The sequence below is a fragment of the Ips typographus genome, linkage group LG3 (assembly GCF_016097725.1).
Source record: "Ips typographus isolate SLU linkage group LG3, UJ_Ityp_2.0, whole genome shotgun sequence".
Lineage (NCBI taxonomy): Eukaryota > Metazoa > Arthropoda > Insecta > Coleoptera > Curculionidae > Ips > Ips typographus.
Window position 1 is genome coordinate 6644465 of NC_138424.1, and position 24676 is coordinate 6669140.

A 24676-nucleotide genomic window follows, 5' to 3' on the forward strand; every position below is an offset into this window, starting at 1 on the left:
GAACATTATTGAAAATTTACGTATTACGGAGAAAAACCAGATACTTCCTACATATACTAAAATATAAACATTTTATTGTTGTTCAATATTTAAACAATTAATTCTGAACGCACCCCATTTGCCTTGACAATGATGTCAAAAATCAAACCATATCCCACAGAGCATCAAATCACATGACACTATAAATACAAACTCACTTAGAGATCACGTGGCCTTTAACGCGTTTCGATCGAAAACCGAAAGAAAAACAGCTGATTTTGACAAACGGTAGTAGAAAGGTAAACAAATAATAAAACTTTGCAATTTTAATAACAAACCACAACAAAAACCCAATGATTAGTGATTTACTTAAATAGAAGCAGTTTAAACAACCGGAATTGCACTTGAATATGGCGTCACATCTGCAAGGAGGAAGGGTGGATATTTCCTTAGTTCAAACAGCAGCTTGGGGAAACTTGGTTGAATTACTAGAAAAATGTCCAGGAACCAAAGCAATTGTTTGGGACAGCACCTTAGCAGGTGGCTGATCGGTTTGTTAAAACAACTAAACTATTATTAATATTATTCATTTTTAGGACCTGTTGGCCTTGTAGCTGAGTACATGCATTTAAGGGAGCACTCAGTAAAGAAAATGTTCCCTTTACGACCTACACCTCTACCAAGAACTGATTGTGATCACATTATTTTTATTGCCAGACCAAAGCTTTATTTAATGGATTATATTGGTATGCAACTTGATAGCTAAAGCCTTCACTTTTCAATGTTTATGAAATAGCCAGGAATGTTAAGGATGCTGCCAAACAGGACAACTCCACCAAGCAGTATCACTTGTTTTTTGTACCTAAAAAAAGCCTTTTGTGTGAAGAAGCATTAAAACACCAAGGAGTTTTAGGAAACATGATTCTTATTGAAGAATTTAATTGTCAGCTATTTCCTTTTGATTCAGATGTAGTTTCAATGGAGATTCCAGAAGTATTTAGGTATGAAATTAACATATTTTTTTTAAAACAGTATGACACCGAAAACTTAAATTGCAATTGCAATTGTTTCATAGTCAAAATAATTGTGTAGATAACAATAAAGTGTATTTAGACCAAAATTTTCTTTACATCTAATATCTATTGGCATTTCAAGATAAGAGATATGCCTTCTGGTGGTCAATTTTGGAACAAGTTTTGAGCATCCTAACTGTCATTTTTCCCTTTCTTTAAGTTGATTTTCCAGACTAGGGGATCTTTCCCAAAAAATAGAGGATTATTCTAGGGAAAAATATTTACCAAGGGACTAACTGGGGAAACCACCCCTTATGGGATAATTTGAGTTTATGATGAATACCTTGAAAATCAGTAGAAGTTGCCTGATTTTAGTTTCAAATGGCACTTTGATCTTAACTTGAAATGCTAACAGATACAGGTGCTTAAAATCAAAAAACATCAATTTTTAATTAAAAAATCTAAGTTGTTCTGTAAGGGGTAGTAAATTTGTATGTAAAATGTTGTAAATTCTATTAAATTGTTTGCAGTATTCTATAGGAAATGATATTCAGATATTTAAAGATCAGAAATTGCGACGTTTTAATTTTATTACTTAACTCCAAAAGTATTCAGATTGTTTTAATTTTTCAATGATTTTCTTTCTCTATAAGAATAGTCCTATTAATAACGTTGTATGGTTATAAGGATGTGCAAAAATACTGTATACATTTAGTCCAGAAAATTTAAGCTCTCAGACAATTTCAATGCAGTTTTGATTGCTTTTCTCTTCCTTCAAGTATCTAATATTAATTGAAGAAACAACTTTAGATATGACAACTGTGGCAGGGTTTCTATAAAGAAATAGAGAGACATCTGGCTTTTGTCTGTAGTGTAAAAGCTGAGTATAGTGATTTCCTCTCGGATTTCCTATTCAGTTTATTACTAAAAGTAATATTTTGAAATATTTGCATCCTCTTAATCTCTCTAAAATGTATATTACTAAGTTATGTATACATAAAGGGAATACACTATTGACAATGATCCAACCTACATCTACCAAACAGCCCAGGCAATAATATTTCTGCAAAAATTATATGGTCCAATACCCAGAGTTTGGGGAAAAGGTATTCATTAAATTCCAGTTACAAAATACAGTCTTTAAAATGTAGTTTTAGGGGTGGCTGCCAAACAAGTTTGGGACTTGGTTATGAGACTACAGAGAGAGAAAAGTAACTCAGATGAGATTTCAACAAGTCAAGTTTCTTGTATAGATCAGATAATTTTGATTGATCGATCTGTTGATTTGATTACGCCGTTAGCCACTCAAGTCACTTATGAGGGCCTTATTGACGAAATTTTCGGAATCAATAACAATACTGCCAATTTTCCTATAGACAATTTTTTGAGTAGCGAAGAAAGGGTTACCGAATCTCTGACAGAAGAAAAAAAACAAGTGATTTTAAATTCGGCCGACAAGATTTTTGTTGATATTCGGGACAAAAGTTTCACAGCGGTATGTTTTTGGTCTTATCAAAAGTATGAGTCAGATGAATGTGGTTGTAGGTTCCTCTATATTTGACGAAACAAGTGAAAACTGTAAAAGGTCAAATAATAGAAAATACCCAAGATAGATCAGTACAAGAAATGAAGTCGTATGTGGAACGATTACCGAAGATTTTAGAGAAGAAAAAGAAATTAACCCTTCATACTGCTATAGCTGAATGTATTAAGGAGCATACGGACCGGGATGATTTTATCGACACACTAAAGGTACGCTTTTGACGTTTGCGTCCTTAATTTTATATTTACGTGACAATTTCTTAATGGACATGCAGGCAGAACAAGAATTTTTAAGCTGTTTTGAAGTGGATAAGCCCAGTGCCTATATAGAAGAACTGATAGCTCTAGGAAAACCTTTCATAAAAGTGCTCAGACTGATCTGCTTGCAATGCATCTGCTCCTCTGGACTTAAGCCTAAAGTGTTGGAAGGTTACAAACGAGAACTAGTACAGGTAAATCAATAGTTGAGGAGTGTTTACCTTTCTGCATTATAAAAGTTCTACAGGTTTATGGTTTGCAAGCACTGCTTGCTATAACAAAATTGGAGAAAGTTGGTTTATTAAAATTACAGTCTGGTACCAGACAGTACACCGTTTTAAGAAAGGTACTATTATAAAATGTTAACAAAAGTGTGTCTTTTGAATATGTAATGCTTTTGGTAGATGTTACGATTGGTTATGGAAGATATTTCCGAAACTAATCCCACTGATATTTGTTACGTTCATAGTATTTATGCTCCATTAAGCATACGGCTGGTCGAACAAGTAACCAAAAATGGTGGTTGGAAGCAACTTCATGATGTTTTAGGACTTTTACCAGGTAACCAGTTTTTAATATTATAAAAAAATAATTCAGATTGAATAGATGCACTTAGTGAATGAAGGACAAAAATGACAACTTAGCTGTGGTCGTTTAGAAACATACCGATAGCAAATTAAAAAATTATTATTATAATTAATATATTTAAGAGTCACCGCCTTCTAGGCACATATGACGTCAGGCGAAAACAGCTTTTACGTCACGAGGCACATCCCGTCCCCTAGAATTCCTACTTATCGAACTTTTTATCAATCCTTTGTTGTCTCGCATGCATCGTAACCTGTGTTTTATACTTCAAATGAAAAACATCATTTTTGTAATGTTTAAAATATATTTCCTTATTTTTAAAAAAAAATTTACAACTGCATAAAGTGTCCCTAAATTGGGTAAAGAACCATTTGTAAAAAGTTGTAATCTAATAGTGATGGATAAATTACCGGTAAAGTAAATATTTTACTTTACCAGGAAAATTTGACCGGTAAATTACCAGTAAGTTACTAGTAAATTACAAATACTGTGTTTCTGGTAGTTCAAACTTTGACACCGCTTTTCTCCCTTACTGTATCAAATTTTGTAGTGTTTTTTATGTTATTAGATAGTAAATTTAATGAAGATTCCAAAAATGTGTTTAATCCAATAATTTTTTTTATTTCAAGTGAGTTTTACAGGCGATTTTGTCACATAAACCGTGTTCAAATTTGAGACCACAATTTAAATATTTGTTGCACTAAACCAGTTTTTCCTAAATAACTCGAAAACACTGAAAGTTACCAAAAAATTACAAGAGACCAAAAATCTTTCTAATCAACTCCTTAACCCAACCCCGTAAATTTGCAGGACCGTTTTTGCTTTCAGTCTACAGGGTGTGCAAGAAAATTATGGTGGTTCACTATTTTTTTCACCCTGTACCCAATTTTTAAGATAAAATTGTTTACTCTATACTATTTGAAAGAGGACCTCAAAACGGTCCTTTTAAGTGGTTGATCCACATTGAAGTCCCAAAAATAACTGAGTTACAGGGTGTTCAAATTTCAAACCACAATTTCAGCTCATTTGAAAATTTGTTGCATCAAACTAGTATTTGCTAAATAAATTGAAAAAGCTGAGAGTTACGGAAAATTGCAAGAGACCAAAAATGTTTTCAATCAACTCCTTAACTCAGAACTGTAAGCTTGTAGGACCGTTTTTACTTCCAATATCTCGGGTGTGCATGAAAATTATTGTGATACAGGGTGAATAATCGAGTTACAGGGTGATCAAATTTGAAACTACAATTTTAACTGATTTGAAAATTTGTGGCATCAAACCAGTTTTTGCTAAATAACTCAGAAACGGTGAAAGTTACGACAAATTTGAAAGAGAGCAAAAATGTTCGTAAAGAACTGCTAGACTCATTCCTGGAAGTTTCACAGTCCGTCAGTGCCGCTACTATACAGGGGGGGGCATGAAAAGTGTTCAGATTTATGACTTTTCAAAGTAATTAGTCATGACAGGAAAATCGTCAATGTTTCAACGAAATTTTAATTGACCCATGAATTTACTGGTAAATTTTCCTGTCACACTGAATTTTACTTTACCTTATCGGTAAATAACCGGTCACGTTAAATTTACGCCCATCATTATAATCTAATAATTTATTAGTGGTAAAATCGTAAAAAAAGTCCAATTGGAGTGGAAACATAAAGATCTCCCTATTTAAAAGATTTGTAGATTTAAAAGTATTTTTGAGTTTGACTTGAACCCCGATTTTTTTATCAAACAGTAATTTTTTTATTTGCAGAATAAACAATTTGCAAAAAATCCAACAAAAAATACTTATGACACCAAATACTGACAAGATAACAAAACAATTACACATTAAAAATAAAAAGAACAAATAAATGTTGACGCTTTTAAGGTTAACATAATAAAACGTATGATTTGTTAATTAAAAATGAATCTTTTTTTAGTAAAAATTTAGGGAATTTAACTTTATTGTTTTTAAGGTCCAACTGTTGAAGAATCTCCACTATCAAATGCCATACAAACCTATGACTCATCCAGAGTGGTTTTGGTTTTCTTTATTGGTGGATGCACTTTAGCTGAGGTAAAACATGCAATTTTTAAGCTGGAAGATTTTTTTTGTAATGAATGTTTTGCAGATTTCAGCTTTGAGATTTCTATCACAGCAAGAGGATTCTAATGTAGAATTTGTGATAGCGACAACCAAGTTAATTAATGGTGATAATTTTTTAAAATCTATAATAGAGGCTTAAAAGTCTAGACAAATTTTTAATGTTAAAGCTTTTATTATACTTTAATATATACAGTATAAAATACTATTACAACTAATAAATGAAGTTTTATTTATTGTTTGGTATGGTTTTACTTCCTTTCTAATGGATATACCTATCAATGTAATGTACTATTTCAAATACAACTTCTACCATGATAAGAATAATAATCATCCATTCAAGTCTAGTATGATGTTGCTCATCTAGATGGTGAGCAATCAGTTCAATTAAAGCGACACAATGGTTGATTTTCTCATTCATGACCTGCAAAAGACACATTTCTACAAAATGTTTCTGCATTTAGGAATATCTTTTCCACCTTAGTCCGTTTACTTATAGAAAAATACAGGCAAATTTGATTATACAAATTTTCCAGTTTTTCATTCTCCCAATAGAAGTCTGGTGTATCCAAAACGTCTGAACTCAAGTTCAAATAGTGCCTTAATGCAAACAACTCTCCATGTTTCCTCAATGCTTCCTCTCTGCTCATTCTAATCTTTTTACCCCTTAAATTCATATAATTGTAACAGTCATCAATTGCAGACCAAAGAAAAAAACCTTTTTAAATCCTCAGTCACATCTTCAATTTGATCAATATATTTTTCTAATGAAGCCTCCCAAATACCAAGTTTGACAGACAAAAACATTGCATTTGAAAATGTGTACTTCACTAAAGTTGGATTTTCAACTTCAGGATTGGGATTTAACAAAAAGTGACCATCCTTATCTAAGCAACTAAATTTCCTACAACATTAATTTACCTTTAAAAAAGAAAAGTTTGATTTTCAGACAAAACTAGATTTTGCCAACCACACTGATCAACTTACATGTCATCACTGTTATATTTGTAATTCATAATTTCACTTTCAGAGTGTACCAGCCTTTCTGAATAGCTGTCTTGTTCATACTGCCGTAAAAATGCCAAAAAATTACTACTTTCCAATTCAGTTATATTCCACAGCACTACACCGCCATCTCTAAATAGGAAAATTTCCCTAGGTTCTTTGCCCACTCTATATTTTGCAAGCTAGAAACATTTATTCAATTTGCTTTCAACAGCCTAACTGTTCACTTACTGCATGGACTACATCCTTTTCATTAGGAATGGGTTGGGGTGTATACAAGTCCTGTTTCCTTAACCCCTCAACTAGATCCTCTAAATTGTACTCTTCAGAAGTGGCATATGCGACCACATTGAACATTCCCGGTGTCACCACCTCATCCTCTAAACTTTTCTTTTTACGCACTGGGCGCTTTTTTAATTGAATGGATGTAATGCTTTCGTGAGGGTTGCTAGCTAAAAACCTCGAAACCAACGCTGATTTACTTAAAAGTTTGGCTTTTAATGGGGTTTTCTGTAAGAAACCAGGTGGTTTGTTGGATAAATGCTTAACAAACTGAGCTAAGGGTTTAGTTTTTGAGGAAATTTGTAAAATGCACTTAATACTAATTGGAAAAAACATGGTTACCAAAAGACAAATACAATTAAAGGGACAATGTTTAAGGTTTTTTAGAACTTGGTTTTAAAAAATTGCGCAAAACTTAACCTCAACAAATCACTTGTAACATAACCCTACAAAACGATCAGCAGTGTTTTGTTTATAAAGTATTAGAGGGCGCTCGAGTTGCATTTTTAATTTTATCCAAATAATTTGTGGTAGGGTTGAGATCTAAAATTTAGACATTAAAAATGTTTCTTGAACATGTTTTATACATGTACATACTTTTTGGGCAGTAGCTGTTTTAATGATAATGTTTTAAATGAAATTCGGAATTTGTTCGAGAGTAGCGACCCCTGTGTGTCAGCTTATGAAATATGTTGCTGACAGCTGCAATGATGCCATGTCTACTGGATTATCCATAGTTCTAGACTTCTAGAGGCGAATAGGTAGTATACTAGAGTAGAGATTGAGAAAAAGTCTGGAAAGGTATAGATATAGTAAAATACAAAAGTAGTAAAAGTACTAAATTGTAGTTTGATTTTGGTATTTGGTTTGAACTCGGTTATTTTTGTCTTTACAGGATAGTAGATGTAGCGCAGATAAGTTTGCTTATTTACAAAGTTTTTTGAGCCATTACAGAAGGTTTCTCCTGGTTTCTCTTTAATCTTTGTAAAAATGTTTTCGAGGGAGAAGGTCATCTAATTAACATTAGACTTGGCAACGCTGGTTGGCTTGTTAGTGGTCAGCTGTCACCTGTCACTTGTATTGTTTACCATTTTATTACACCCCCTTTGGTGGCGGTTTTGATTTGGGGGGGTTGAAGTTCAACCAGTTTAAAGTGGACCATATGGCCAACAAGTTATTTCATTTCTAGATGTTTTACCTTCTTCCCCATTCTTCTAATTGGTTTAGGTTTATATGGCTGTAACCTTATATATTCTTCCATTACTTAACCACTAGTCTAGTCTTTCCTAATACTAATCTAATTTTGTTCTGAAACATGATTATCCTTACTTTTCTACCAGTTGCTTTAACTTTAGTTTTCCTCCCTTTGTCTCTAGGGAGTTCGAGTTTGGATGCAGTTGTAGTGGTAAAACTGATTTTTCTTTTGTTGTGCTGTTTAATTTGAAATTTTGTGTGGTTTTTTAGGTATTTCGACATGGTGATAGAACTCCTATAAGACCATATCCAAATGACCCTTATAGCAATAGATCTTACTGGTCAGTTAATTGGGGAATGTTAACCAATGTAAGTATTTGAATTTTATTACTTTGAAACACAATTTAGAATTAAGTTCAATAATTTTTCTCAAATAAGGAATTTTAGAAAAGTATCTAAACTAAAAAAGCATTTGACTGTGCTTTAAATTGTGTGTGTGTGTGCTCCAACTTTTTTGTATATCCATTTTGTTTTGCTTTTAGCTATTATTTTATTCTTCTGGTTGAGTTTGAATTTATGGCAAGATAATTAGGTAGCTAATGATTTATTGTTGACTTATATAGGAATTTAATTACCTTTTACTGCTATTCAGAAGATAAAAGGGCAAATTGTTTATCACATAGTCAATAAAGTGGTGTATCTACATTATTATACTGATAAAAGAATATTAAAGTAGATTAATAAGCATTCCTCTAGATTTCAGATAATAGATAGATTCAGATAATGCTGAGTAGCTTAGCTAAAGTCCTAAGCAATTAATAGGGAATGGTTGTTTTTGGTATACATTTTGAATTTGATATTATTTTAATTATCCTGAATTTTGTTCATTTAGTAGTGATCAAACAGCTATAATCCATAATCTTCAGTCTAAATAAGTTTGAAAGTTCAACAACTATTTTTATTGTCAAATGCTGATTTCTAGTGTTTTGCAATATTTATTTCAAGGCACCCTGTTATCTATTAATTTGTGAAATGCGCCTTGGAAATTCAGTGGTAGATGCTATGAGTTGATATTGTAACCAGAAAATACCAGAACAAACTAAAACACACACTGAAATATGAAAGGTTGTTATACTATAGTTACAAAAAATTCTTTTACGGTATCATTGAAGATTAAAACAATTTTGTAATATGAAATCTTTATTAATAATTATCAACATCATAAATATACTAATTCCTTCATAAAACCTTAGTTACTAATAATAATAATATTCAAAACAATTAAACATTCAACCATACATCCACTTTTCATATTAACAAATAACTTACAAACTACACACTTAGATAACAAAAAATCAGCATGCTTATTTATGGATATCAACAAAGCGTTTCACAGTGTCTGGCATAAAGGACTATTGTACAAACTACATGAGCTTATGACACCAAAATATCTACTTCACATTATTAAAAACTTACTTGACAACAGACAATCAGAGGTACGCATAGACAGTACCTTTTCATTTCCATTTTGCCCTGAACAAGGGCTTCCGCAAAGTTCACCACTTTCGCCTTTCTTCTTATAATAACTACTGTCATGATATATACAACCACCGATTTCAAAATAAAACGATACAGCTTATATTTTACAGTACGCGGACGACACGGCACTCGTTACACATGATAAAACTACTAAAAAAGCAGTAGAAAGACTTCAGACAATGACTTGGTTTTACAAATGGAGGCTAACACCTAACACTACTAAAAATTAACTCCTACTTTCCAACCATAAAATTACACCGGACTCACCAACAATTTCAGCAGACGGTCAAAGAACTATCTCTAAAAACGACATTAAATATTTAGGAATGACTATAGACTAAAATTCACTAAACATGTAAAAAATACAAGAACTGAACTCATAAAAAGAACAAAACATTTTAGATCACTAACTTACAAAAATAATGGTATCAGTAAAACTACAACACAAATTTACAAATCCATCTGCAGACCACTTATAGACTATGGAAACATACTAATGGCAAACTCAACTCCGAAAACTAAACAACAAATACAAACAACGGAACAAATTGCATTAAGACTAATCACAAAAATTAGACACCCTGAAAACCCATTACACAACCCTTCTAACGAACTTCTCTAGGAACGCACGAAAATGACACGAATTAGCGAAAGACTACTACAAATTCAAGCAAAATGGAAAGACAACAGATATAACTTGACAATATTAAACCCACTCTGTATAACGCGACAAACAAGACAATCCCGATTCCATTTTCCTGCTCAATCCTTGATAGAACACTTTCAAGCATAAGATATTATATTAAATTTATCCTTTTTTTTTTGTACATTTTCTTTTAACATGTAAATATTTATGTGAATACATTTATTTCTGTAACATTGGCAGAAAGACTATTGTAGGTCGATAGACGTTTTCCTCGGAAATAAAGATTGCATATATCAAAACATATGTTTTGACAGTTTTCAAACTTAACGGATCTTCACTGCCTTTGGAGTCCACGATCATATTTATGTCTTCTGAAGGCTGATTAATGGCCGAGTATGCATTCCTCTTCACTTGATCCGGTTCCCTAGGGCTTATCTACTGCCGGAGACACCGCCGATTTGAATTTTGCAAGCAATGGAAACTTTCTTGGACACACTTTCTTCTAGATACCCTCTAGCAACGTTCGTTGATTCCCATCCACCAAGTTCTTGTAAATATATCCCCTCCAGCATTAACAAGAAAATTGCCGAAGATCTTCTAACGCAGTGACCAGTATACATATTAGGATTTTCAAGTGAAGGATACTCAGCTATTTTTTGAGGTAGTTTAGCGAAGAAATGAATGCCGCAGGGCTGTACTGTACATTTTCCTTTTCTATATGATAGACACAATCTTCGGTGAGTAACATGGGCTGGCCTTAACATTGCATACTTTTTATATAAAAGCACAGAATTGACTTCGCCCTCAGATACTATCGCGAACGTCCGTTTCTTGTGGGTTTTGTAGTCGGCAATAGTAACAATCAGCTTGTCCTCTAAAACGTCAACATCTTCCGTGGTCATCTTGGTTAGTTCATTGGTTCAGCAGGCTCCTCCAATTCCAAATAGAAAGGCCACTTTTAACATAACACAAAAACTCCTTCTCTGGACAGAACGTACAAATTCGTTGATTTATTCTCTTGTAAATACCTTTGATTTTTTTGCTCTATATCCGACGTTTTTCTTCTTGATAAAACGTATTAAAGCGCCGTATTTGTCGATTTCCACTCTTTCCTTCAATTCTAAGGTCGCTCGTAACATGGAATATTTTGGCCATAAGGACGAAGCAGAATATTCTGCATCGAGGTTTGCAAAATATGCCAGCAACACCGTTTCTTCTGCACCTCGAACTTGTACTTGGTTTCGCCACACACAAAACATGTTCATATTCTTTCTCATACTGGACTTTCGATTTTTCCAGAAGCAAGTTCAACTTTATAGTGTTGGCTGCAGCCAATATATTATCAGGAATATCTAAATTTTGCATGATTTTAATGCGGACAACAAAAATGACATACAATTGATTATCACAATGATTTTGTTTTCCCATCGCCGTTGCCAATGATACGATAAAGCTTTGAATGTAACTCGATTATTAGCGATTTAACACCGCTGTCGTCTTGTCACTTAGCAATGTCCACAACTATTATAAATCGCATAATAATCCCGTTACATTAATAGCTATAAATTTGATTACACAATAATAAGCCATAAAATCTACTTTTCTTACAAACAATGGGGACTGATGTATTTACATTCAAAATAAATTTTCAGCTTGGAAAAGAAAGGCATTACAATTTGGGCAAGTACTTCAGAAATCGCTACTCTACGTTTCTACCGGATATTTACTCGGAAAAAGACATTTACGTTCGTTCTACGGATGTAGACCGTACTTTGATGTCTGCCGCATCTGACTTGGCAGGACTTTACCCACCTGTAGGTAAAGACGTATGGGACAAGGACCTGAGCTGGCAGCCGATTCCAATACATTCCATTCCAGAGAAGTTAGACGCAGTTCTAGCCGCCAAAAAGCCTTGTAAAAAACACAAGTACCTACTGAAACGTTTGTTTCAGACAGAGTATTTTAGAAATATTAGTCATTTAAATCATGACCTTTACGCATTTTTATCTAGATATTCTGGAGATAGTATAAGTAGCCTTGAAAAAATTAGTTACTTGTACAACACTTTAAAAATTGAGGCTGATAATAATTTTACACTGCCTGAATGGACAAAAAAAGTTTTTCCTGAGAAAATGGAGCCATGGTCTGCATTAAGCTTCGCTACGAATACTTTTACCACGGACTTGCAACGCTTAAAAACTGGACCTTTCTTTAATAACCTTCTACAGTATTTTCATAACCGCACAACCACTCCAAGTGGATCTCAGTATTATTCTCCCAAGTTTTTGATGTTTTCAGCTCATGACACAACCATAGCCAATTTATTGAACACTTTGCAAGCCTTTCAATACCACTGTCCACCTTATACAGCTACGTTGATTTTTGAATTACACAAAACCCCAGAAAACTCGTTTTACGTCAACGTTTTTTACAAGAACGGCACTGAGGCTCGACCAATTAATGTAGGCAAATGCGATTTTAACTGTGACCTCAAAAGTTTTCAACAGTTTTTAAGTCCCATCTCTTTAAGCCTTGATGAGTGGGAATCTGAATGCAATAGTGTGTTGTTGTATGGATTGTCCTTAAATTTAATTCTTTCACTTGGGGGATTAGTGTTGGGTATATGTAGTATTGCTGTTCTCACGTTGATTGTGAGGAAAAGGGTTAGAAATTCTGACCGAAGTTTGTACTCTCAGCTACCTAACGAAGAATACGCTTAAATTTCAGGGATTTTATTTGACATAAAAGTGATTTATTTTTATTTGCTCACTTAGTGTATAAGTGTATATGTATAAATAGGGAAGACCTGGAAAAAGATGACGAACTTATGCATAATTAGTAAATAAGAATACCTCAGTGGTATTTGTCTGTAGTAATGAATAAAAAATAAATTATTTATATTTATTACGAAATAAAAGGTAATATGAACACACATTTTTATGGATTTAGTAGTTATTGCTATTTTACTACAAAACACGACTTAATATAAACTAAATAACAAAATCAAGACTTAAGTGAGTCTGCTCAGGTGAGGTGAGTCTCTAACAGGTAAATTTAATTCTCTCTTTCTTCAGGTTTTTTACAAGGAAATTCTATAACGTCGAAAATATCTTCTTCAGATGTTACCAGTACAGGTTCTCCAGGCACACCTACAAAGTCATTTTATTTTTCTTGATCAATAAATTTAACATAAAATTTGGTTTTTTAGAATGCTTCAATTGTGCAGAGCATTTTTTCTTATAAAAATCACACATTTATTTGGTTTTTATTCTCATCAAAACAATTTTTCAAATGTTCTGTAGTTATTTTTAAGTACCTGTTTCCCCTAGTGGTCTTAAAGCATATTCATTCAATGTAAATCCTCGTTCCAAAGCATGTGCCCTCATCCGTTTATTAAACACATCAGATCCGGTAAAATATAATACACTGTCTTGGGGTGGTTGGATCTTGGACAGTAAAACACGTTTATTTAACTGACTAATAAACTTGTATTAATACTAAAAGGGAGGTGAACATTATTGTAATACAACCGACCGACCGACACACGTATTCTAGAACATTCGAACGTCAATTGTTTTTTTAGGTGGCGTTGCTTGTCAACCTGTACAATGTTGCCACTGTTACAACAGGTTATTTTATAAACCCAACACTCCCACGTAAAATAAACAGTTGTAACATACTACTTAATTTTTAGTAAATCTAAGAAGCACTTAATACCTAACTGACTTACAAATCTCTTAAATTTGATTACTGACAATGCTTTGGTGAAACCATCTGCTGTTTGATCATTGGTAGAAACATATTGAAAATCAATTAAACCTAAAACATATTGATCTCGAACAAAATGAAATTTTATGTCGATATGTTTTGTGCGTGGATGAAACACTGGATTTTTAATAAGTTTTAGAGCACTTTGATTGTCGACGTACATATTAACGGGCAAAATTATGTTTTCACCGAGGGCTTCTAGTAGATTTTTCAACCATATGGCTTCTCTGGAGGCTGTTGAGGTTGCCACATACTCAGCTTCTGTAGTGGACAAGCTCACACACTTCTGCTTCTGGCTTTTCCATGTTACAGCACTGTTGTTGATTAAGAAAACATAGCCTGTTGTAGAACGTCTTGTGTCTATATCACCTGCAAAATCAGAATCACAGTAGCCACTTAGATTAATGCCACAAGGGTCACTTTTATAGTGAATGCCAATGTTTAAGGTGCCCTTTAAGTACTTGAAAATTCGTTTAACAGCATTCCAATGAGCTGTGGTGGGATTTTGCAGATAACGACTTACTAGTCCAATCGAATACATAATGTCTGGCCGACTTACAATTGCCAAAAACATCAGTGATCCTACTGCTTCTCTATAAGGAATATTTTCTATTGGTTTGCCAAGATCCTTGCTTAAACTGGAATTAGGATCTGCAGGTACCGAGACAGGATTTGAATCTTCTTGTCCAAATTTATGAACAATTTGATGAATGTACTTTGACTGATGGATGAATATTGAGTCATCTTTAAGTCGCTCAATTTGCAAGCCCACAAAGTACTTTGGATCTTCAATTATGGTAATTTGAAACCTCTTCTGTAACTGAACAAGCACTAAGTCCAATTCTTCATCACTGTCAGATAGTAGAAGACCATCATCAACATATAATGCTAGAAAAACTTTTCTGTCAGTCTTAATGTAGACACAATTGTCAGAAGTACATTGATAAAAACCAATGCTTTGACAAAATTCCTTGAAAGTCTCATTCCATACTCGAGGAGCTTGTTTTAGGCCATAAAGGGCTTTATTTAGTTTGCACACTTTTTGTTTATTATTGTTTAATCCCTCAGGTAAGTCTATATACAATTCTTCACTTAGTATGCCGTAAAGGAAAGCAGTTTTGATATCGAACTGCCTCATTTTCATTTTCTGTTGTGCTGAAAGGGCTAAAAGTACTCTTAGTGTGTCATACCTTGTCGTGGGGGAAAAAGTCTCCTGAAAATCTACACCCTTTACTTGACTAAACCCTTTTGCACATAGGCGAGCCTTAAAACGAGGTTTGTGACCATTTTCAGCTTCCTTAACTCGGAAAACCCATTTCGTCCCAATTGTACTTCTGTTTGGTGGCAAATTAACTAACTCCCACGTTTTGTTGACTTCCAAAGCTTGTAGTTCTTCTTGTATGGCTGCCTTCCATTCCTGCTTATTTGGACAACTAATGGCTTCTTGGTAACTGGAAGGAACACTTATTTCTGTAAAATTAATCTCAGAAAAGTCAAGATCAAAGTTTTGACACAAATATTCAGGTGGATGTATATCTTTTCTAGCTCTTAAGTTGTAAGGTGATACTTGTTCATTGTCAGTGTCATTTTGTCCTTGTATATCAGGTTCCTCAAAATAGTTTGGGTCAAGGTCATCTTGAGCATCTAAATTGTCAGATCTGTTATTTTCTATTGGAAGTAGAACACAGTTTTGTCTTGGGGTTTTAAATTCACTATCTTCATTAAAAATAACATGACGAGAAACTTTTATTTTATGTGTCACAGGATCATACAACCTGTAATTCGTTGAATCCCCTTCATAACCTACAAAAACATACCTCTCGCTTTTCTTATCCAGTTTGGTTCTTAAAGTGCCTGGTGTTAACAAATAGGCTTCACAACCAAAAACTTTGGTGTGTTGTAAGTTAGGCCTTTTACCAGTCCAGTGTTCATAAGGAGTGGTTTCAGACTGCTTTGTAGGTGTCCGGTTCAGCAAATACACAGAAGTATTTACTGCTTCTGCCCATAAAGTTTTAGGCAAATCCTTGTCAAATAACAGAGCTCTTGCAGACTCCATTATGGTCCTGTTGTCTCTCTCACAGCGACCATTTTGCTCCGGTGTATAAATACCTGTAGTTTCTAAAACTATACCACTTTCAGATAAATACTGTTTTAGTGACTCATTTACATATTCTCGCCCATTGTCTACACGCACTCTTTGAACTTTGTGCCCAAATTTAGTGTTGCACAAGGAAATAAAGTTCTTAAAACATTGGGTTACATCACTTTTATGTCTAATAAAATTTACTGACCTGTAGCCTGTATAATTGTCTTTAAAAAGAACATAGTATTTGGATCCTCCAATACTATCTTCACTCATCGGTCCACAGACATCGCTGGAAATTAACTCACCTGGTTTTGATACATGTTTTTCAGTGTTTTGGAATTTAAGTTTGTGTTGCTTGGCATATACACAGCTTTCACAAAAGAAATTGTCATTTATGTCTGTTATACTTATTCCACTTACAAGATTCTTTGTGAATAGTTCCTTAATGTACTTGATATTTAAATGTCCGAGTCTTTCATGCCATTGTTTTAAAGTCCCTGTAGAAACTACATTTACCTCAGTAATTGCATTTTTGTTCTGTAGGCGAATCAACACTCTATAAAGGTTGTTTTCGTAAGGTACTGCAGTAGCCACCACTTGGCCACTTTCAAAAATTTCGGCCTTCTGGTTGTCCTTGAAAATAGTAAAACCTTTATTTGTTACTGCACCTTCTGAAAACAGATTTCTCCTTAAGCCGGGTACAAGCCATACGTCTGTCATAACGCCTTTACACCAAGTCCCATTTACAAACTTCTCTATCAAAATTTCTCCGATTCCTTGAACTGGAAGTTCTTTATTATCGCCGAGTTTTACGAATAAGTTTTGAACTTTTCGAACTGATGTAAACATACTTTCCGAGTGACACATGTGTCTACTAGCGCCACTGTCTAAAATCCAAATGTCACTACAGTCAATGTCAACTTCAGGCACACTGTCATCACTGTCTTCAATGTTGAAAGCTCTTCCATTTGCAGTGTTGCCAGAGTTACCACTTCCACTTTGATGTCTAGCTCGACCACTTTCATGTCCACTATATCCAGATCCAGGAAAAACTGTCCCGCGCTCTCGTTCATTGTCATTTTGTCCACCGCTGCTGCTTCTATGAGTGTTACCTCCTAATTGTTGCCTTTTCGGACATCGGCAATCCTTTGCAAAATGTCCCCTTTTTCCACAATTATAACACTTCACATTTGTTGACGGTTTTCTTTGTGGAGGCCCTGTGTTTCTAAAATTTCTATTGCCAAACTTGTTCATTTGTGTGGCAGCTAAAGCATAATCTTCATTATGTTCGCTTGTACTTAAATTTCTTTCTTCATCAAGTAATCTCGAGGTCAAGTTTTCAATAGTCTGTCTAGCTTCATCCATAGACAACCAAGCTTGTCGAAATGGACCATATTTTGGTGGAAGAGTGCTCATTATTTTTGTAATAACAGCAGTGTCACTCAACTGGTCTCCTGAATTTTTAATTTGCATTGCTAGATTTTCAACCTTTGAAATATGCTGAGCCATTGAATCTGTGGGTAGCATTTTGTACTGATAAAATTGTTCGTGTACCAACATTTTATTTGTCTCCGTTTTTACGTCATAGATCGAGTTTAACTTGTCTAAAACTTGTTTACTGGTCTCACAGTTTTCTATTAGTGAAATTTGATTTAGCCCCATTGCTGCAGTTATTATACACATTGCCTGAGCATCTTTTTTATTCCACAATTCACCCTCTGCAAATACTTCTGGTTTCGGGGTACTGCCATCTGCAATTCCATACAGGCCTTTAGCTCGTAGGGCGCACTTAACTTGGAATTTCCACTGTTGATAATTTTTGCCTTCAAATTTAGCTATTTGAGCAATATTTCCCAGATCGACGTTACTCATCTTAATGGATTCTTCTTCAGAAAATCAGGTCCAACTAGTTTTAACCTTGACTTCTCTTCTCGATCCGTTCAGTTGATTCACAATCCTTTGCTGCCTCAAGCTTTTATTGACGCCTTTTTTATTTTATCTTATCGATCGATACGTCCGACACACGGGTTGCTTCACTTTTTCTTCGATACGTCCGACACACGGGTTGCTTCACTTTTTCTTTTACTTCACTGTCCAAACCACTCTGGGCCCATAACCTCTTGGGGTGGTTGGATCTTGGACAGTAAAACACGTTTATTTAACTAACTAATAAACTTGTATTAATACTAAAAGGGAGGTGAACATTATTGTAATACAACCGACCGACCGACACACGTATTCTAGAACATTCGAACGTCAATTGTTTTTTTAGGTGGCGTTGCTTGTCAACCTGTACAATGTTGCCACTGTTACAACAGGTTATTTTATAAACCCAACACACTGCAAAAATATTGATCATAAGGTTGGAATCTGATATCTAGTCTTCTGGTTGGCAATTCTGGCTTAAGTTGGCAAGCACCCTAAAGCAGATTTTTTTTTTTATGTTGGGCTGAATGGAGAGTGGCTTACCTACCATAAATTTTGTATCTCCAAGCGACAAAGTCTCAGTAATCAAACCAGACTTCTCTAATTTGGACAATGTATTTTAATATTGAGTGGTGATTTTTCTTTAAGTTTTTACTGGTGTAATCTGGATGTGTTACTAAAACGTCTATATCGCCACTTTGAGGTTTTCCTCTTCTACAACGATTTAGTAATCAAAATGCTCATTAGTAGAGTCCAGATTTCTAGAAATGTTGCTGTTTGTAAATAATAAAAGCAACCAACCTTTGACATCTAATGTGAACGATTTACGCAAAAACACGTCATTTGACAGATTTTTTTTGCTTTATTCTTCTTTTTGTGCTTATTTACATTAGTTATTTTTTTGTATGGTTTTATTTTGTATAGGTTAATTTACAATTGCAATAGCTATATTGAGATATTGAAGGGTTCTGAAAGACAAAAACATAGGTACCAATTATCTGTTGCAGAATGGGTAAGTATCAATTTATAAATTTAAACTGACCAAATAATTTCCAAATGCTCCTGAAGTAGTCGAAAAAAATGTGAAAACATTCCTAAACACTATAGAAGCTCCAAAATGCCTTGCAAACGCTTACAAAACAGCCTAGAACCTTCCAAAAGCTTTTAGAACAGTCTAAAAGCTTCCAAATGCTTTTCAATTTATCTAGAAACTCTCAAAAGCTTCCGTATGCTTCTAGAGCAGTTTAACAGCTTCCAAAAGCTTCTAGGACCGTCTACATGGTCTCAAATACCTTAAACGCAGTCCAGAACTTTCAATGCTATTTAAACTGTTCAAACACTTTCCAAATGCTCCTAAAGCAGTCTAAAAACGTTTTAAAACACTACAGAAACTCCAAAATGCTTCTCAAGCAGTCGAAAGCCTTCCAAAAGCTTTTAGAACACTAAAGGCTTTCAAAAAATGTCAAGGCAGCCTAAAAGCTTCAGTATGCTTCTAAAGCAGTTTAAAAGCTTCCATAAGTTTCTAGAACCGTCCATCAGTTTTCAAATTATTTAAAAGCGGTCCAAAACCTTCAATGCTTTTTAAACTCTCCAGAAACCTTCCAAATGCTCCTAAAGTAGTCTAAAAAGATTTCAAAATACTACAGAAACTCTAAAATGATTCTAAAGCAGTCGGAAGCCTTTGAAAACAATCTAGAAGCTTCCAAAAGCTTTTAGAACAGTCTGAAAGATTCCAAATGCTCTTCAGCTAGTCTAAAAGTTCCCAAAAGATATAAAAACAGTCTTAAGCTTCCAAAAAATTCTAGAACCGTCTAAGAATTTCCAAATGCCGCTAAAGCATTCCAGAACCATCAATATGCTCTTTAAACTGTTCAAAAACCTTCCAAATGCTCCTCAAGTAGAAGTTTTCAAAACAAAAAAAAAATCTTCTGTATTTGTTGTTAAAAATTTGTTGTATCTCTGAAAGAGTTTTGTGCTTTTTTTAAAGCTTTTTTACAAATTTTTATGCTTTTTTGAGGAAAATAATTTTGCTTTTTAAGAGCTTTTTTTCTCATGATTTTAGTGTTTTTTAATCTGGACTACTTATTAGAAATAAATCATCAGAACCTGTAACTACCACAAATAGTGATCTCATATTTAGAATCCAAGCTCTTAATTTCCTTTTGTATGATAATCTCTATGTCTTCAATTTCACTTCTAGGCACTTTCTTCTCAAAGTCCTCAAAATACCTTTATCTACATTACACCCTTGTTTTAACTCGCATAAGGTGATACTTACTTTAGCCCCACTTGTTGGTGATGACTTAGTTTGTCTTGATGCTGTTTTAAAGCCTCCAATGATTTGATACCTTCTTGCACTAATTTTTGCGCTTTAGCCGGACCTATACCAGTCACTCTAGTGAGTAAATTGATGGCTTGACTGGTTTCATCATTATGAATCTGCTCAAGTAACTTTTCTACTCAGGATTGTTCATTTCATTCAATAAACTACCACATACATTCTCTAGTTTCAGTACTTTGCCTGTTTGGAGAAATTCATCGATTTTTTTGGATATCTTGTCCCCAACTCCTGGCAACTTTTTTGCTTCAGCCCCAGAGGTTATGCGTGCAGGATGAGTAGCTAGTGTGGCAGCTGCCTTTCGATAAGCGTTGTATTTGTGAATGTTGCGGTTAACATTCTTTTCAAAATCCGCTAATTCTATGAGTACAAAATCAAGTCTAACGTAGTACTTAGCTTTTATTAAAAAATAACAAAATACCTGTAAGAAAATCACAAAAGTCGTGATTCGGGTTTAGGTCAGTAGTCTTGCGTTTGCCCATTTTGTAACTGCTTAGTTTTTTTACCTGAATTTTACTTAAAAAAGATTTGAGCATTTAAAAGTGGTTTACTGGGTTTGTTTATTTACATTTTACCTTTAAATTTTTGAAAGAAACTTGACATATGACAGAATTTGACGTTCTGTCATTTCACTGGACGTAAGATGAGTTGCCTACCTCATTTATTGATAAATATTATTAAATAGCGACCCATTCGTTTTGATGAGCCTTGTAGAGAATAGACCAAATGTGGCGTCACGATAACGTAAATTGAAAAAAATCATAATTGAACTTACTGTCAAATTCATCACATTTAGTCTGTTCCTGACATAGAGCGGAAAAACTAATGCGGCATAGACCGCACAGCATCGCATTTAAACTACATTAATTTTTATGATGAAAGAAATGCGCATTTTTTTATCTGTCCAAATGCTTAAAATTTCGAGAAATTTATATTATATAATGTTGATCAGGCAAAAACCTACCCATCGGACCAAAGGCTCTCGTGCTTATTCGAGCCTTTAGAACCTTATTATATTCCCTAAAAGGCCTTTTCATCAAATCAAATTCATATATTAATAGAAACAGATATAATAACACATACTTAACCCGGCTTAAAAGTATCACTTTCGGATGCTAAAGATAAAATAATTACATCAAACCTTCATCAATGACGCAAATCACAATAAAGATTATGAAATTAATTGATTTTGATACCTACTTTATATTATATACTGAAAAAACTTAATAGTAATACCTGCCTATTGACGTAAAAGTTTCATATCTTAAGATGGGAGATAACAATAAATACCATTTTCGTTTATTCGGTCATTGAAACAATTAGTTGGAAATTAATTGTGATCGGTACGAAAATGGTTGAACAGTTACTACCCAAAAATAAAATCTATCTGGATGAGGAGATTAAGGAGGAATACCCTTCAGTGAAGTTAGACGAAAAAGACGAAAGTTTTCTCAACTTTAGACAACACAAGAAGTTACGTCCTACCTGCTACCATTGTGGTGATCACAATCTCAGTTATGGTAACAAATACTTTTGGCATAGATGTGCAAGTTACGAGCATTTTTACTGTTACTACTGCTTCGACTACAGCCTCAAACGCTTTAACCATACCTGTACCAAAGGGGAACCCATCTTAGACGAGTGCAGAACTATCGAACATCTACTGTGCGGAAAAATTAAATTTGAATGTCGATGGGACGGTTGCAAAAAGATATTTGGTGGTTCCAATTTGAAAAAACACGAAATCAGCTGCGAAGCGCAACCAAAAAGAGAATGCCCGGTTGATGGGTGTCAATGGAGCGGAAGAATCGACCAAATACTGGACCATTTCAAAGATCACGAAAACAGTAAAATTATATTGCGTAACGTGATTCTGAAAATGGAATCGGGTAAAGACTACTATCTCTGGATTTTGGGGAAATTTGTGCTAGTCCGATATGAAGTGGAAGAGCTGGGAGAAGTGTTTGAACACAACATCAAGTTGGAAGTCTGCAAGGATTTGCTGGAAGGGGTAAAGCCTGTAGGTTTAGTGTCTGTTAACCACACGTTGTTAAAGAAGATTGAGGGAGATGATGCGGTAAAAAGCATCCGGAAAAACGTTATTTTGTATGTGTACTTTGAAGACTCTAAATAATTGACGTAAAGAAGATTTACCAAGCGAGAAGAGATCGGTTTTTCTAGGAAAAATATCCTGAGAAATGTAGAGGGTGTATATTTTTAAAACTTTTGTAACATTTCTTGAAAGTATAATAAATCATTTATTTTTTGTAATAATGGTTGACTTTAGTTTTTTTTTTGTAATTTAATAAAAAATTGGATCAGATTAAATAATCTAATCGACACAATACGAAAAAGACAGGATTGAATCAAAGTCATTATAATCGGATCGAGTTTTACATTTGATGTGTACGTGGTCACTATAATATTTTTTTGGAATTATCAGGGAATTATACACAAATGATTTAGGGTTGTTTTCAAATAAATTTCCAACAGATATCCAGATTAGTCGTCCATTTTAATCAAATTGATAGTAATATTATGGTTGCTGATTGCTGAATAGTTTCTTCATTTTACAATTTCATTCCTCTTTTATTTCCTGTATGAATTATTGTTTTGTGAAATAAGGCTCAAATTGACAACTGGACACATTAGAAATTGTGGTGAATCTTTAAATTAGGATATTGGTCAGTTCACATACTGATGACTGATATGGGCTTATCGTTTATCTCTTTTTCAACTGCATGTTGTGGGGACACTTTCTGGAGTCACACCACCATCAGTCATTTTTGTGTAAATATTGCAATTTTTTGCTGTTTTGCCAAAACTTTACAATATAGAGGGGTACACACAATAATTCTTGTATTAATGTGTTTATTCCCCTTGTTTATTGTTTACCTTTCGACCCTGTTTTGTTTCTACCAACAGAACTTGAGAACCTTTGTTCAATTCAATCAAAAATGGTCGTTTTTCCTTTTTGCTTTTTCGTGCTATGTGTTTACATTTTTTTTATGCATTCAGCATTGGTGATAACGAATGCGGTCGAAACTCGAAACCGAAATCACCAAAATTAGTAACTTTAGACTTTTAAGAGTGCTACTTTAAGATTTTCTTCTTGTCTTTGTGTCGCCTGTATCTTAAACTGGGAGATAACAACAAATTTTCCGTTTAAAACGTTGAAAACAATAAGTTGGAAATTATCTGTGATCGGTACCAAAATGGTGGAACAGTTACTACCCAACAATAAAATCTATTTGGACCAGGAGGTTAAGACTAAATACCCTTCAGTAAAGTTGGACGAAACAGACGAAAGTTTTCTCTACATTGATCAACACAAGTTACATCCCACCTGCTACCATTGTGGTTATTACGTCGCCAATTATAATTTATATTATAATTGGTATAGGTGTGCAAGTTACGAGCATTGTTACTGTTCCAACTGCTTCCAGTACAGCGTTAATCTCAAAGGATTCGACTGTACCTGTATAAAAGGGGAACCCATATTGAAAGAATTAGTTAAGGAACGTCTATTCTGGCGTGAAATTAAATTTGAATGTCGATGGAATGGTTGCAAAAAGATATTTGGAAGTGTCAATTTGAAAGAACACGAATTTAGCTGCGAATTGCAACCAAAAAGAGAATGCCCTGTAGATGGGTGTCAATGGAGCGGAAAAATTGACCAAATACTGGACCATTTCAAAGATCACGAAAACAGTGAAATTATGTTGGTTAACCTGGTTCGGACCATGAAATCTGGTAAAGACTATTATCTCTGGATTTTGGGACAGTTTGTGCTAGTCCGAGATGAAGTTGAAGAGCTGGGAGAAGTGTTTGAACACAACATCAAGTTGGAAGTCTGCAAGGATTTATTGGATGGGGTGAAACATGTAGGTTTAGTGTCTGCTGAGCGCATATTGTTAAAGAAGATTGAGGGAGGTGATGTGGTAAAAAGCATCCGGAAAAACGTTGATTTCTTAGTATACTTTGAAGCTGGAATAGTGTGGAATCCCCTTATCTGATGAGCCGGTTTCGTAAGAAGAATATCCTGGCAAATGTATAAGGGCTATAGTTTTCCATGTTTGTTTAATTTTTTTTTACTTTTGCATGTATTTGTAACCTTTTTCAAAAATAAATAAATAATCAGTTTTTGTAATATAAGAGTAGACTTTTGATTTGTTTGTTCTGAAGAGTACTCAAACTCTGGAATCGGATAATGTTAGACACCCATGTGTATTGAATTAAACTAAGTTCCAATAAAGTGCAGGCATTTATTATAATCACTGCTAATTATATAAATATTCATCTATAATCATCTTCTGAAAACTTGCCTACAAACCAAGTAAACCACCAGAATTTTTTTAGGTTTTTCCAGTCTATTTGCTTTCATTTACTATCAAAGTGTTCTGGTAAATAAATCTGCACTCTATAT

The 24676-nt window shown here is 34.1% G+C and overlaps 6 protein-coding genes across 6 annotated transcripts; 4 read left to right on the plus strand and 2 right to left on the minus strand.

Moving 5' to 3' along the window:
* Positions 1–269: 269 nt before the first annotated feature.
* car (vacuolar protein sorting-associated protein 33A) lies at positions 270–5702 on the plus strand. The gene is made up of 11 exons (XM_081975183.1): positions 270–519; positions 576–725; positions 776–980; positions 1995–2098; positions 2150–2487; positions 2538–2744; positions 2810–2986; positions 3040–3138; positions 3197–3353; positions 5339–5439; positions 5495–5702. The coding sequence occupies exons 1-11, from the start codon at positions 390–392 to the stop codon at positions 5606–5608; spliced, it is 1782 nt and encodes a 593-aa protein (XP_081831309.1). The 5' UTR covers positions 270–389; the 3' UTR covers positions 5609–5702.
* LOC145726201 (required for meiotic nuclear division protein 1 homolog) lies at positions 5622–7209 on the minus strand. Its single transcript, XM_081975192.1, has 5 exons — positions 6703–7209; positions 6454–6653; positions 6185–6370; positions 5946–6132; positions 5622–5890 (listed from the first exon to the last, which is right to left on the minus strand). Exons 1-5 carry the CDS (start codon positions 7087–7089, stop codon positions 5729–5731), a joined length of 1122 nt encoding a protein of 373 aa, XP_081831318.1. The 5' UTR covers positions 7090–7209; the 3' UTR covers positions 5622–5728.
* A 616-nt stretch (positions 7210–7825) lies between these two features.
* LOC145726198 (prostatic acid phosphatase-like) lies at positions 7826–13066 on the plus strand. The gene is made up of 3 exons (XM_081975187.1): positions 7826–8158; positions 8218–8316; positions 11785–13066. The coding sequence occupies exons 1-3, from the start codon at positions 8069–8071 to the stop codon at positions 12850–12852; spliced, it is 1257 nt and encodes a 418-aa protein (XP_081831313.1). The 5' UTR covers positions 7826–8068; the 3' UTR covers positions 12853–13066.
* LOC145726210 (DNA polymerase beta-like) lies at positions 13057–20833 on the minus strand. Its single transcript, XM_081975200.1, is given in 9 exon segments — positions 13057–13281; positions 13449–13562; positions 18328–18406; positions 18460–18517; positions 18519–18626; positions 20019–20141; positions 20191–20351; positions 20411–20610; positions 20672–20833. Coding segments are annotated over 9 exon segments (1053 nt in total). The 5' UTR covers positions 20787–20833; the 3' UTR covers positions 13057–13186.
* Positions 20834–21021: 188 nt separating this feature from the next.
* Positions 21022–22524, plus strand: LOC145726204 (uncharacterized). The gene has a single exon (XM_081975196.1). The coding sequence runs from the start codon at positions 21602–21604 to the stop codon at positions 22382–22384; it is 783 nt and encodes a 260-aa protein (XP_081831322.1). The 5' UTR covers positions 21022–21601; the 3' UTR covers positions 22385–22524.
* Positions 22525–23246: 722 nt separating this feature from the next.
* Positions 23247–24405, plus strand: LOC145726203 (uncharacterized). The gene has a single exon (XM_081975195.1). The coding sequence runs from the start codon at positions 23466–23468 to the stop codon at positions 24264–24266; it is 801 nt and encodes a 266-aa protein (XP_081831321.1). The 5' UTR covers positions 23247–23465; the 3' UTR covers positions 24267–24405.
* Positions 24406–24676: the final 271 nt, after the last annotated feature.

Coding starts and splice junctions, on each gene's coding strand:
- car (XM_081975183.1), top strand. CDS start 390: ATGGCGTCACATCTGCAAGGAGGAAGGGTGGATATTTCCTTAGTTCAA. Junction 520..575: donor TTGGGACAGCACCTTAGCAG/GTGGCTGATCGG, acceptor ATTCATTTTTAG/GACCTGTTGGCCTTGTAGCT. Junction 2,745..2,809: donor ATTTTATCGACACACTAAAG/GTACGCTTTTGA, acceptor ATGGACATGCAG/GCAGAACAAGAATTTTTAAG.
- LOC145726201 (XM_081975192.1), bottom strand. CDS start 7,089: ATGTTTTTTCCAATTAGTATTAAGTGCATTTTACAAATTTCCTCAAAA. Junction 6,371..6,453: donor AAATATAACAGTGATGACAT/GTAAGTTGATCA, acceptor TTAATGTTGTAG/GAAATTTAGTTGCTTAGATA. Junction 5,891..5,945: donor CTATAAGTAAACGGACTAAG/GTGGAAAAGATA, acceptor TGTCTTTTGCAG/GTCATGAATGAGAAAATCAA.
- LOC145726198 (XM_081975187.1), top strand. CDS start 8,069: ATGATTATCCTTACTTTTCTACCAGTTGCTTTAACTTTAGTTTTCCTC. Junction 8,159..8,217: donor GTTTGGATGCAGTTGTAGTG/GTAAAACTGATT, acceptor GTGGTTTTTTAG/GTATTTCGACATGGTGATAG. Junction 8,317..11,784: donor ATTGGGGAATGTTAACCAAT/GTAAGTATTTGA, acceptor ATAAATTTTCAG/CTTGGAAAAGAAAGGCATTA.
- LOC145726204 (XM_081975196.1), top strand. CDS start 21,602: ATGGTTGAACAGTTACTACCCAAAAATAAAATCTATCTGGATGAGGAG.
- LOC145726203 (XM_081975195.1), top strand. CDS start 23,466: ATGGTGGAACAGTTACTACCCAACAATAAAATCTATTTGGACCAGGAG.